The sequence below is a fragment of the Bos indicus x Bos taurus genome, chromosome 6 (genome assembly GCF_003369695.1).
Source record: "Bos indicus x Bos taurus breed Angus x Brahman F1 hybrid chromosome 6, Bos_hybrid_MaternalHap_v2.0, whole genome shotgun sequence".
Taxonomy (NCBI): Eukaryota; Metazoa; Chordata; class Mammalia; order Artiodactyla; family Bovidae; genus Bos; species Bos indicus x Bos taurus.
Window position 1 is genome coordinate 61,528,528 of NC_040081.1, and position 14,778 is coordinate 61,543,305.

General features: G+C 40.0%; 1 protein-coding gene across 6 annotated transcripts in view; it reads right to left on the reverse strand.

Moving 5' to 3' along the window:
• Nucleotides 1-14,778, reverse strand: part of ATP8A1 (ATPase phospholipid transporting 8A1) — a 239,355-nt gene that overhangs the window by 125,218 nt on the left and 99,359 nt on the right. For all 6 annotated transcript variants that reach the window (XM_027544396.1, XM_027544393.1, XM_027544391.1 and 3 more), the window contains 5 exons: nucleotides 14,081-14,163; nucleotides 8,998-9,047; nucleotides 7,110-7,179; nucleotides 4,382-4,466; nucleotides 1,401-1,540 (listed from right to left, as the gene is read on the reverse strand). In XM_027544396.1, the coding sequence (XP_027400197.1) occupies nucleotides 1,401-1,540; nucleotides 4,382-4,466; nucleotides 7,110-7,179; nucleotides 8,998-9,047; nucleotides 14,081-14,163 (428 nt within the window). The remainder of the gene's footprint in view (nucleotides 1-1,400; nucleotides 1,541-4,381; nucleotides 4,467-7,109; nucleotides 7,180-8,997; nucleotides 9,048-14,080; nucleotides 14,164-14,778) is intronic.

The window sequence follows — 14,778 nt, forward strand, 5'->3', positions numbered from 1 at the left end:
TCAGTCTACTGAGGAGACAGGAGGGCAGTATCCAGAGTCACAGGTAACTACATAGCAGAGGACACCACCTCCAGCTGGAGCATTCCAGTCCTGGGGTTACACGGAACAGCGGGCATGTGGGGAGAGTCCAGGGACGCATCCATAGTGCTGGCTACTACGCAAGACAGGAAGGACCAGGAAGCACGTTGACAGAGGAAGAAAAAAAACATGCCAGCCATGACTCACCCAAAGGTGAGATCAACTATGGCTAACAGGCAGAGCCTCAGTCTATGCCTTACAAGCCGGAGTACAGTTGAAGGAATTATGTAAGTAGCAAGTTATTTAATGGAAACTTAAGAGCCTGAACTTGAGCCAGAGTAAGAATTCTGACTTACATTCTTATGTGCCGAGGAATGCCCTCCAAATCACTTAACCTCTCCGGTGCCTTGATTTCTCCATTTATACGGCTGCGATAGTTAACACTACCTACCTCAAAGGAATGCTATGAAGATTAAGTAGGTTTTTAATTAAGTAGGTTGTAGATTCAAGTGCTCCAAATAGCACCTGGCACACAGTCAGTACAACCTAAAACTGTTTGCTATTCTGAATTCGGGAAGCAAGATTTCTTGCTGTTTATGAAGCACCAATCATGGTGTATCCATGGCTTTTTGGCTGAATAGCCTTGGTTTCTTTATCAGTAAAGCAAGAATATTTATAGTTGTGGTACAAATGATGGATGTATCTCAGTGAACAACGACAGGCCAGGTATAAGCACTGGATTGTTCACTTGTACATTCTTTATCATTGGTTATGGAGTAACACAGCTGTATACTTATTACATTATTTTGTATTATACATATTGTGCTGTATACTTATTACATTATTTTGTATTATACATATTGTGCTTAGTTGCTCAGTCTTTGCAACCTCATGGACTGTAGCCCGCCAGCTCCTCTGTCCATGGGGATTCTCCAGGCAGGAATACTGGAGTCGGTTGCCATGCCTTCCTTCAGGGGATCTTCCTGACACAGGGATCGAACCTGGGAGTCCTGCATTGCAGGTGGATTCTTTACCATCTGAGCCGGCAGGGAAGCCCACTGCATCTACACACACTTATATGCAGCTTTTATGCATGTTTATGTGTGGGCAGAGGGCGTGTGATGAAGACACAATGGAAGATGTTGCCAAGGAGCTTGCTAGACTGGATCAACCTCAATTTGATCCAAAACTGTGAAAAGAGCTACATTCTATACCAAGTAAGTCCAGAGAATTTTTGGAAAAAACTGAGTTGTCAGTGCTTAGACCAGAGGAGATTCAACAGTGGTGTGTCAAGACATTTTGATTTTTATTTTATTGGCCCCTTGAAACAAGGCTGGAGTTTTCTGGAAATCAAACTTTCCTCACAAGCAGAAGAGTTGTACCTTTTCGATTAACTCGTAGCTCTCTTCGAGTTTGAGCAGCCTGTTCTGCACAGATGTGGAGGCACGGTGATAGACGGCTCGCCACTCCTGAAAGTCGCTCTCTGAAATCTCAGCCACGGCAAAACACAAGGTTCTTAACCCTGAAAAAAGGGAGCATGCCCCCCGCAACATCAGATAAGATTTTGTTCAGAAAGCTGACATATTTGTTTTCAACGAAATCACATTTCAAAAACACTGATTCGTACGCTGAAGTCTGACTCAAGCTTGATGGAACCTTAGCGTCAATTGTGTATTAACAGTCCTCTGGCCTTTACCACGGGCACCTGGCTTTTAATTCCCCAGCTCTTTCAATCCATCCTTCATGCCTCGAGTAACTTTTCTAAAATCCTAATCTGATAAGGTTATTCCTTTGCTTGAAGTCTTTTAATCATTCTCCAGGATGAAGTTCAAACCCTAAAGTCTGGCTCAGTCACCATGTATCAGTTGCCTTCAACCTCATTCTCTGCTGTCCACTTTCCATGGTAGGGTCTTTGCACAAATTGATCTTTTTTTCCCCTCCATTCCACTCTCCCCCAATCCCCCTCCAAGGCCTGCCTTGCATCTACTTTAAGACTCAGTTCTGAAAATCATCTCTTTGAAGCCTTCTCGTCTCACCCAGACCCCAACACTTCTGTGGTGTGAAGGACAATGTTTCGTGTTTTTTCTGTGATCTCCTACATGAGCTTGAAGCTTCTGGAGTTCCAGGGTCCTGGAGTTCTTCACATCTGTAACTCCAGCGCTGAGCACAGTGGCCGGCTCATTAATAATGGCTTCATAGATGCTTATGAAGGAAGGAATAGAGGGACCCCAGTGGGGTGTACTGGGAGAGCCACCTTCCTCCAACTATATTTATTACAGTGGATTTGTAGTATAAGGAGTCTAAAAAATTGAGGGACAGTGACAAGAAAAGAATACCCATCAGCAACACCTGGGAAAACAATCACAGCTGATGTCTGAAGTGACCTACTTCCTGTACTCAGAGTCCATCAGTTTTCTAACTCATTTGGAGGTGATCCTGAACCAGAAAAAAGTTTACAGACTAGAAAAACGAAGAAGCAGAAGATTTGCCAGCCACGATAAAAGCAGTTAACTAGGTTGCCAAGAAGACAATGTTCTCACTCAAGGGCATTTAGCTCTCAGAATAATTAGGTGTTAGTGATCTCAAGTCAAATCAAATACGGCCAGGACCATGTCAGAAAAAAAAAGCAAAGAACACGGGACATGAAATGCCCGGAAGACTCCATGTTCCAAGAAAGGAGTACACTGTCGCTGCCACAGCACTGCAAACAGAACTTAACTCTTTGGGCCATATTAGGGATATGTGTTTCTCCTCTGGACACTTGGCTGGAAACGTGAAAGTCACTCAGTTGTGTCTGACTCTTTGCGACCCCATGGATTGTAGCCCACCGGCTCCTCTGTCCATGGGGATTCTCCAAGCAAGAACACTGGAGTGGGTTGCCATTTCCTTCTCCAGGGGATCTTCCCAACAAGGAACTGAAGCCAAGTCTCCTGCATTGCAGGCACATTCTTTACTGACTGAGCTATGGGGGAAGCCCGCCAGCTGGAGACTTACTCTGGGGTAGCCATGGTATGGGAGAAGGCAATGGCACCCCACTCTAGTACTTTTGCCTAGAAAATCCCATGGACGGAGGAGCCTGGTAGACTGCAGTCTATGGGGTCGCTAAGAGTCGGACATGACTGAGCGACTTCACTTTCACTTTTCACTTTCCTGCATTGGAGAAGGAAATGGCAACCCACTCCAGTGTCCTTGCCTGGAGAATCCCAGGGACGGGGGAGCCTGGTGGGCTGCAGTCCATGGGGTCGCACAGGGTCGGACACGACTGAAGCGACTTAGCAGCAGCAGCAGCCACGGTATACGAGTGCTGCTTACCCAGGGTGAGAATGGGGTGGCGGTGGAGGCCAAGCCAGCTGGAACCGGTCTGGGAACTAGAATATCCTTAACATCAGAGCGAGAGAAAAGGAAGATGCTCCTCCAACCCGCTCCTTCCTCAGTAAAGGAACCTGCTATATGTGCCAGCTTACGCTGTACCTGGCGTCCCCTCGGAAGTCGTACCTTATGGAATCTGAACTCAACAGATGTGTGGGTCTCCATGCGCTTCCATTTTTGGAGGAGAAATGGTAGAAGGTTCATTATGTCCCCGCTTTTCAAAGCCTAGTGCTTTAAAAAACATTCCTATCATCTTGCTGCTTGGATTGAGAGGAAAAGGTTTGGCTCAGAGGTCAGGCTTGGTGCCACCAGCCACAGTTCCGGCAGAAGCAGACCAGAGTGAAAACTTAGATGGGAGATGCGGATACAGTACTGGTGACTTTTGTTAAGTTTAGAGATAAGATTCTACAAATTCCTGTAGTAACTTACGCTGATGCTTAACGACTCTCACTCTCTTTCATCTCATCTAGATCATCTCCCTAGACTACATTTCGGTACAAACAGAGCGTCAGGACTATTATCTTTACCATGGATTCTCAGGCCTCACATAGAGCCTGGCGTGTGGTAGGGGCTTAATAAAAAGTCCTGAGTTAACGCTGAAGAACTATTTCAGTAGTTATAGACTATAGTTATTTCTTCTCCTCTTTCTTACTCAGATTATCCAGTTCTTTAACTCTTGTTTCTTTCCTTCTACATTGCTGGAGATGTAAAGTATTCAAACTGTAAATGGTATCCATTCTAAAAAGCAAACAGATTTATAAGCTCTACATCCCCTTAAATGTGCGGACAAAGTCTTTCAAAATGTTAATAAATACAGGAGAGCAAAATAAAAATAATGGCTGGGAACAGCATATAGTAAGATCTAAATGATCAACATTTATTGTTATCTTACTTTATGAATCTCCAAGTAAAATAATAAGAATAATCCTATAAGATAGTAGTAATACATGATTTCATTTTATTTGAGTCATGTTTACTATTGTATTATACTCACCTTCTGTAGCAAACTGCTCCAAATGTTTTAGGGTAATTTCTTTGTATTTTGAAGTTTCTGCCAGTCGGTCATAAATTACAGTGTCCTGGAAAACAAACAGAAGGTATGATACACTTAAAGCATTCTGAGTTGACTAAAGTTGATGTTGGCAACATTATTAGCAGTGAATGAGTATTTAAAAAATCAATTTAGCATCAGTGTTGAAGCACAAAATATTTTTCCTTAATAATACTGCTTTCCTGTGACACTAAGAAAGATGGTCTAGTCCTGTATTTTCATCTTTTCCTTTCTGAATAAATCCAGTTACTCCAACGTTCAAAATCTCATATTCTATCAGCACGTCACTTACCTGTCATGTGCTGTTAGATCTCCCCTCACTGCCCCCCAAAGATTTTGCAGAAGGCTTCAGCATTCATCCGTGCTATGAGGAAGAATGGTCCGGAACTCAGACAGCATGGGAAATGTCAGAACAAAGCTAAAGAGCGTGTCCTGCTGCGGTTGCCTCAGGGCCTTCAAAATGCTAATGCACAGTGGCTCCAACGGAGTGGGCTGATAGACGCCCAGACCTAACTACTGAACCTTTTAGGACTTAGGGCGTCGAATGAGGTTGGTGCCCACAAAGGAACAGACTCTGAGAAACACATGTTAAATGCATGGAGCAAGCTGGTGGCTATGGCAGGGAGGACACTGGACAAGCTGAGCATTGCCTTACAGCTCAATATTTCTGATTGAGTCACCTTAGCTTTAAGACTCAATTTACTTAGTCTGTAACATTAAATTACTGTATTATCTTTAAAGTCCCTTTCAGCTTTAACTTGAGGCATCACTGCATGTCTCTAATTTTTGCCCCTTTATAAATTGCCTATTGTTCCTTTAGTTATTCTTTAGCTTGGGTTTAATGTTTTAAGAATTTTAGTATTTGGCCTTCATGGTTTTATTAGACCAGGAAAAAATAAATCATTTACCTGCAATTACTTTCTCAGTGGTATTACCCATTTTGGGGTCTCGAGTCTCAGGGCTGAGTTGGAAGCAGACTAGTGAGGTATGATTTAGAACCCTTGAGAGAAACAGAACTTAGTGACCTCAGAACAGATGCAATATTCCAGGCTCCAATTATGAATTTCTTTTCATTTCTCAGTGGTGAAATGGGAAGCGGGCAAAGCAAAAGGAAATGATAATTTCCCCTCATGGGTCCTTTCTGAGAATGCGAGTTCTGTGTAACTTACAAACTCTATTTTTTTCCCAGAGGTTAGTGACATTTTCAGTGAAATTAAAATAGGCCATTTTAACACTAAGAAAATACTAAAAAATTAAAATCATGAAAACAAAAGTGATGAGTAATAAATAAGGCTAGGGAGATTAAACTCTCAAGGTAATTAAGCATTCTAGTGGAAGAAATTGTGGTCAGACTAGGGGAATTTTCTACCTTCTCTACAGTATCAAGGAGAGCAGGGGGCAGAATGCGGCCTTCTGCATAAACGGTAATGTGTTAGTCTCTCAGTCATGTCTGACTCTTTGCGACCTGATGGACAGGCTGCTAGAGCTTCTACCATTGATTGATGAAATGTATTTATCATTTCTAATTGTGTTTATGATTTCTAATGTACTTAATGTATTTACGTATTTATGATTTCTAAATGTATTTATGATTTCTAATTTATCTTACATGTAACCCATTCTCCCCTCCCTCAAATTTCTTTTTGATTAAAAATAACTGTAATTTTTTATCATGTTGAGCCCTAACATCCTCTGTCAGAACAGTTTATCTGAATGATTTCACCTGGAGCGAGTTCACCCTACAATTGTTTACCTGCTTGTTCAACAACCAAAGAAACTCAAACTAAATTCATAAGACGTCATGAAATTATTCTCTCCCCAGTCTTTTAAAACCAAGGCATTAAAAAATTATGTTCCAATGCATTAAAACCAAGGTATTGAAAAACATTCTCGACAGGAATTTAAATAATAAGCTTGGGCTTTTTAACAAGTTCATCTCCCAAGTTCCACGTGAGAAAGCAAGACTGTTGATTATATTCGAAATTGGAAAGTTCCAAGTTTGTAAGTTACCTGATTACTCCAAGTATATACTATGTACATGGAAAGGATAAATCTGAAGGGAAATATTAACTCATTTCAAGAATAAAAAAAGGCCCTGGAGAGTAGATTTCTTTTTTTTCCATGAGCATAAACATATTTTAACTAGGGAAATTCGGTTAGAATGACAAATTACTGCCCTGTCAATAAAACCTGCCAAATACAAAAGCCAACCAATAGTTAGAAAGGCTGTTATAATTAAAACAATGCAAATACAATACAAATGGTAATCAACCACATGAAGAAATTATAGCAATAACTGTAATCCATTTCCCCCATTTCTATTGCCTTTAAAAAAATCAGATTCAAATCGGTATAGTTTGCTACATTTCTAATTTAATTTTAAAATATTTTATGTATTATTTTCTTCTAAAGTGTTTATAATATACAAACCTCAAAAACTGAATTATATAAATAACCTCGGCCAAACTTTTTCAAAGCGCCAGATTTACCCAGAAGGAATTCTGAGTTTCACCAGAAGAGGCTGAACACTATTACTATAAAACACCTCCAAAAGTGGATGTCAGCAACTTCAGGCTAAACATCTGTGTTACATTTCCATAGCAGAATGTTTAACATATACATTATAAACCATCATAAATCAAAATCATAAAAGACAAAAATACAAACTTACGGCTCCTTTGCAGTAAAGTCGTAACTTCCCGGATGGAGTGCGAACGATCACTGACATTCTTTTTCTAGCGCTGAAAGAAAGGTTTTCCACAATGTGTCATCATAGTGAGAAGATGCATCTATATGTTTGTCCTGTCTCACATATTTTATTGCTCACAATGAAAAAATAAATTTGACCAAATTATGAGGCTGATCCCTCCACATACACAAACCACCGCCTGAGTGTGTAGCTGAGTGCCTTTGAAAGTCACATTATGTTTTTCAAGATATGCGGGTACCATCTGCTGCCCTAAAGGAATAATTTACCAAGTAGCTTCCAAGAAACCTGCAAGAGTTAATACCCACCAGGGCAGAGAGAGGAGAGTTCTGATGAGCCAGAACCTTTTATGATGAATTATTAAAACGAGAAATGATAATCAATTTTAAGTATACACCCAATCAAAAGGCATATACTAGCACTTTAAAAACTTACTTAAGCCTTCACAACTATCATTTTTTAATTACTAGCAAACCACTGGCATCATGTAAAAAACCTAATTCATATTACAAACTCTAGTTAATGAGCACAAACAGCTTAACATTGTGTTGGCGATACAGACTGATAAAAGTTCTTAGTCAAACATACACATCTTTCAATGGATTAGCAAAGAGGCTACAATTTAACAATGAATAGAATAAACACGTATGGCATTGCACGGGATAAGCCTCACTTGGAATCAAGTATGCATAAGCATTCTCTCCAGAAATAAGGGGTAAAAAAGACTTCTCCAGTGTCAGCGCCTATTCATGCTACCTTATAACGTTCTGCAGCTAAAAAACTGAGACGAATCCAATACAGTAGTTAGATATAGCGTAGTTGCCTTTAGAAATATCTTGGACTGTTTAGTCCTCTCTTTCTCCACCTAGTACTTCCACTGCATTAGTGTCTCTGATCATTCCTGCTTTAGGACCACACTTGATTGGGCCCCTCTGCAACATCTCTGTAGTCTACCTCGCCCCTCCCGATTCATGTTTCTCTTAATCCAGCTTTGACGGCCTGGTCCCTGGTTCATCAACGTCCTTGCTCTTTTCTTCTCCTGACAAAACTCCCACATCATGGGTGAACAGGAATGCCTTCTGTGGTCCAGCAGAGTGAGTGGACACTGCTGGAGAAAAGCTGCCCTGTCACAGCTTAGTAAACACTTGGTCCCAGGGTCACAGAGTGCTCCACACTGCCTCGTCACCTACATTTCTCTAATAACCCTGCTCGCATCTCCTCACAGGACTATGAGCATTCTCTTATGGTCTCTCCATTCCTCGAGTCTCCAATATGCCCCTGTCGCTCCAGATGCAGGATTTTTGCAATCACTTGGATGGAAGCTTCCAACAAGAAATTTCTATTCATTTGACCATGAACAGCTGCACGTTTATCCACTGTGGACCATCCTTCTGTCTCTATTCCTACTATATGGAAACTAGTTTTATACCTAACAGAGAGATGAATATGAGTTTCTGAAATCCCTATGACAATTAGATGTTATAATGAGCACATAATTAGAATGGCAAGTTCCTGACTCTGATTCATTTTAATTCTGCATAAATCTTGGTGCCCCTAAGTATAATGTTTTCAGATCACTACCCGGGCCTCTACCCTACAGTTGTGATGCAGATTGTTATGTTCAGAAATATTATTACACTGCCTCCAGAAGACATGCCTTACAAGACTCTGAAGAGAACAATTTATGATTTTCTTACAAATGACAATTAAAAATTGTATTGAAAATTTTAATATTTGGTCTAAATAAATTTATTTAAATAAAATAAAGCACACTTTCTTCTTATTTAAAAGGGAAAAACTTTAAATGGAGGGAAACATATCACATACACAAACCACAGAGCAGATGTTTTACCTGGTGAACTCCAAGACATTGAGCAATTCATATCTTTCTTCCTGCCCCAGCTATGAAGAAAAGGAAAATATGATTACATACAGTAAGAAGTAGCTTTGGCTTTTTGGAAATAAACTCCAGTTATGAAGTTTTAATGTAAAAAATGTCAACACAAATTGTCCTTTCTGAAATACATCATCCTTAATTGAACTTATTAATTTTTCAGGTTCAGATGGAAGATTGAACAAACGCAATTACTTTTCATTCTTCCCAAAGCCCCACCAAAACTACAAAAAAAAAAAAATTAAAAAGAAAAACTCACAATGGCAGGAAAATATGAGAAGAGACAATGGCATTAAAAATTTGGAAGCTAGAAAACAGATAAGTGAGATATGCTTACTTAGCAGATTGCAAGAAGTAGCAAATGCTATTATATACACAGTGGTTACGGAGGAAAGGTGAGAACCAGCCTGACCTGTGTTGGATAATCCCTAAAAGGCCTAGGGAAGAGGAATAACAGGGAGTTCTAGAACCGGAAGGTAAAGGAGCACCCTAAATGGGGGGACTAGGGAAAAAGCTGCTGTTCTGGGCACTGGCTTTTCCTGCATACTGGCAGAAGACCAGAGGCTTTGCTCCATAAAGTTTCTTTTGTCTAGAAGTTGGCACCTGAAGCTATAGTATTGTTATTGTATTTGTACTAAAGGCTAGGCCCCAATACCCCACAACTCACTTGGCCCCCTACATTCTGGCAACCAGATATTTCCTGGCAGAAGGGTGGAAGACTGTTCTCTCGGGAATCTATAAACCCGGGTTGAGTCCTAAAGGTACAGATAACCATGATTTCCCAAATGAATCCCACCAGACCACCCCACAGTGAAGCCCAATGTTGACAAATACCCTCTTATACTCAGAACTGCCATACTGCTGCTAAGTCGCTTCAGTCGTGTCCGACTCTGTGCGACCCCATAGACAGAAGCCCACCAGGCTCCCCTGTCCCTGGGATTCTCCAGGCAAGAACACTGGAGTGGGTTGCCATTTCCTTCTCCAATGCATGAAAGTGAAAAGTGAAAGGGAAGTCGCTCAGTCGTGTCCAACTTTTAGCGACCCCATGGACTATAGCCTACCAGGCTCCTCCATCCATGGGATTTTCCAGGCAAGAGTACTGGAGTGGGGTGTCATTGCTTTCTCCGAGAACTGCCATATCAACTTGTAAATTCTTTACCCTTAACCGTGAGAAAACCAAAGATGAACAGATATCCAAGGACAGCTATTATCATGGATCACAGATACCCAAAACAAACAGATAAGAGCAGTTTGGAAGAAAGAGAATTCCAAAAGAAAACAGGCTTCCTGATGGGCACAAAGGGCTGGTGGACAGGTCCTGGATGCCTCTTTCCTCCATTTCCACACCAGGATTAGGTGGTTTGTCATATGCTTCTGTGGGGCATTTTCTGTTGGATCATTGGAACTGGATGGGTGTGGATTCCTGGAGGCATAAAACCTTCTGCAGTGTTTTACACCCTTGGAAATATTGCTAGATCCACCAGTATATGCTTGTTAATGGGACCCGTGAAAAAACAAAGATAATGTCTGAGACAAAAAGCTGCCTGTAACAATGGTCATGCTTCTGTGATTAAGATTCACATCCTGTGATGCTCTTTGGTGGCATAGAAGGAGACTGGCCTTATTTCTCTGCATATTGCAGCTCTCATCAAAGATCTTGCATAGCCTATTACGCATCTCATATGCAAGTGGTGCAGTAATTAAATGCTCTTCTTTTCTCCTAAGTAGAGAATGAGAAACTCCAGAAAGGAAATGTGAAAGTTGATGTTTAATTTTTGGTGAAGTATGCTTCTCCCAGTGCAATAATCAAAACAACTATAATGACAGCTTAATACCATTTTATGTTCCAGTAAAATGATATGCTTATTTAAACTGTTTGTAATTAAAAAAAAAAGAAAACATTAAAAAAATCATTATTCCTCTCAGAGAAGTAACATTAATACAACACCTATGAAGGAAAAACAGGATACTATTTAAAAAATTAATATTGAGAAAACAATAAAAGCTTCTGGAAGCTAAAACATGTAATATCAGAAACAAAAAGAAAATCAATTGAAGTCTAAGAAGATAAAAGAGAGGAAAACTTCCAAAAAGTAGAACAAGAAGGCAAAAACACGAAAAGCAGGACAGAAAAGTTAAAAGATGTGCTCAGGAATTCTAAAAAGAGAGAGCAGAGAAAAAAGTGGAAGAAAAATGAACAGACTCATTCAAGAAAAATTTCCAGAATGGAAGGATGTAGAATTCCAAATGGAAAAGTGTCCACTCAGTGCTCAGGACAGTGAGTTAACATATTCTCACTACGGTATATGGTTGTCAAATTTCAGAATTCTTGGGATAAAGAAGATCTCACAAACTTCTTGAGGGAGGCAGTGGGCAAGTCACAAAAACTAGAGTCACAGTGGCTTCTGACTTCTCAGTTAGGCATACAGGAAGCCAGGCAATAAAAATTCCTCAGGAAACTGATTCCCACCCTGGAATTCTCTATTCAGCAGGACCACCAATTAAGTATAAAGGTCAGATAAAAATGTTTACACTTAAAAGGGCTAAACAACAAGTAATTTCCCATGTGCCTTTTCTCAAGAAGCCAATAAAGAAAGTTGTCCACAAAAACAAGCATAGGCCAAGAACAAGGAAGACATGGGATTCAGAAACAGAAGATCTAACACAGGAGAGAGTTAAGGCAAGTCCGCAGGGAGACAGGAAAGCACTTCCTCTTGAGAACCATGAGTGAGACTGAGCTGTGCACCACGGCAGCGTGGAGCCCTGAGTCAGGAGCTGGGCTTGTTAGGGCTGTCACTACTCTGACTTCTGCTTCTGTAACACCTTTTCAACAGGATGAAACGGACAGAAAACATGTTCTACCAATGTCAGGTTCTAAGAAAGAAATTTTGACTTACGGGAAATAGCAAGTCCAAAACAGGAGACAATCAAAAGGAATTCCAAGTGCCATAGAAGCTGACCTCTGAGCAAAACTGGCCCGGAGTAAGGAGAACAGGGGCGGGGTGGGGTCTCAAGGGAAAGACTGCAACTGCCCACTGGCCAGATTATCTGGTGTAACTGCACTGATAAAAGTACACTAAGAAGTTATGAAACAATTAGAACAATTAGTAATAGGTAGAAAGAAAATGTTGCACTTGGAAAAAACATAAGAGATTTATTTTTAAGAATTAAAGAAAAAGATTATTTTCAGGAGATAATTTTGTATCTGAAAACACAAAATTAAAAACAAAGAAAATAAATGCTGAATAAAACAATGTTTTGCTAGGAATATCAATACAGGCATAATAACATAAACACTAAATAAAAATGCTTAATGAGATATAATTTATATACAATACTGTACACAGATCTTAAATATGTAGTTCAATGAAAATTCTATAGTTTGATAAAGGTATACTTGGTGTAACCACCACCCCAATCAAGACACAGAAAATTTCCACTGTCTTATAAATTCCTTTGCCCCCCTTTCCAATCTCCCACCTGTTGAGATAACCACTGCTCTGAATTCTAAGACCATAAGTCACTTTTTTCTGATCTCAACCTCGACATAAATGCAGAGTATGCAGCTCTCTGTGTCTGGCTTTTTTTCCTTTTTCTCAGCCTGTTCCTAAGACTTATCAATGCTGGTAATGAATCAATCATTTTACTCTTTTTTTACTGTTCAGCTCTTCCACTGTGTATCACAATTTGTCAATTCATCCTCCTAGTGATGGACATTTAGTTTGTTTCTAGCTTTTGGCTACTGTGAATACAGCTGCTATGAACATACCATGAAACACTTCTCTGTAGACACATGCTTTACTTCTTCTGGGGAAGTATAAGTACAACTGCTGCATCAGGCACATGTTTACCTGTGCTGGAAAATTCTAAATGGTTTTCCAAAGGGGCTGTACCATCTTACACATCTACCCGCAACATATAGGTGAGCCCCTTGCTCTGCACATTAGGTGCTGTCATAAATTTTTTTAAAAAATATAAATCTATTTATTTTAATTGGAGGCTAATTACTTTACAATATTGTATTGGTTTTGCCATACATCAACATGAATCCGCCACGGGTGTACACGTGTTCCCAATCCTGAACTCCCCTCCCACCTCCCTCCCCATACCATCCCTCTGGGTCGTCCTAGTGCACCAGCCCCAAGCATCCTGTATCTTACGCCGAACCTGGACTGGCAATTCGTTTCTTATATGATATTATACATGTTTCAATGCCATTCTCCCAAATCATCCCACCCTCTCCCTCTCCCACAGAGTCCAAAAGACTGTTCTATACATCTGTGTCTCTTTTGCTGTCTCGCATACAGGGTTATAGTTACCATCTTTCTAAATTCCACATATATGCGTTAGTATACTGTATTGGTGTTTTCCTTTCTGGCTCACTTCACTCTGTATAATAGGCTCCAGTTTCATCCACCTCATTAGAACTGATTCAAATGTATTCTTTTTAATGGCTGAGTAATACTCCATTGTGTATATGTATCACAGCTTTCTTATCCATTCATCTGCTGATGGACATCTAGGTTGCTTCCATTAATGTTTTTAATTTTACTTTTCTTGGTGGGTATGTTGCAGTGTCTCACTGAGACTTTAATTTGCATTTCCCTGATGATTAATGATGTGTTTTCATGTGTGCACTGGCCATCTGTATATCTTCTTTTGTGAAATGTTTGTTCCAATCTTTTGCCCATACAACATCTGGGTCCAAATACTTGTTTAATCAAGCATTGTAATATAATTATACTACTACTGGAAAGGGATGGTGAGTCAAGAGAAATAATCCCTCATTTAATATAACTGAATAGAAAGTCAGTAGATATGTCTAAAATTGAAGAATTGAAATATATTTCATTCATCAACACATTAAAAAAGGATGTATAAATGTCTGAAGAAACAGCTAAAAGAATAGAAAAGTTGTTGCTTCTGGAGAGGAGAACTAGAGTAGGGAACCTCTGTTTTTATTGTGAGCTTTTTGGTATTATTTTATCTTTGAAGCTTGCATGCGCATTGCTTTGATAAAAAAGAGAATTAAATAACTTACTGAATCTATAATCACTGAGTCAGGCGTTCTTCCAGTGAAAACAAAATTCAACTGCTTGGCTGCTCTGACCAAGGCTCCCTCATCTGTTTTAGGCAAACAGAAGAAAGCAAATACATGGTGAAAAAACTTATCCCAAATATGAGAGTGAAAGAAAAGTGAAAGTGAAGTTGCTCAGTCGTGTCCGACTCTTTGCGACCCCATGGACTGTAGCCTACTAGGCTCTTCCATCCATGGGATTTTCCAGGCAAGAATACTGGAGTGGGGTGCCATTTCCTTTCCCAGGAGATCTTCCTGACCCAGGGATTGAACCTGGGTCTCCTGCATTGTAAGCAAATGCTTTATCGTCTTAGAGTAAGATATCCCAAAATATGAGAGTAAGACTGCAATACAATAGTCTGCTTAATTTTAAAATGAATTAAAGTTCTTTTTATTCTGACTCCTGTTTTTGAAATCCATTTCTTTTAAAATCATATGACAATGCCCAGGGTTTGAGTAGAATGATCTTCAGAATCTGAGACATGTATAGACCCCAGAGGCATATTCTTGAGGGCTAAGTCTCACTGTTAGCCAAACAGACCTAAAAAGGATAACTTCAAAGTATGTCTTGGTCCAGCATATTCTCCACAAAACTTTTCTTAAAATAAATGATGTGTACAAATGAGGAAACCCCATAACAGCAACAACATGGATAGAAGGCA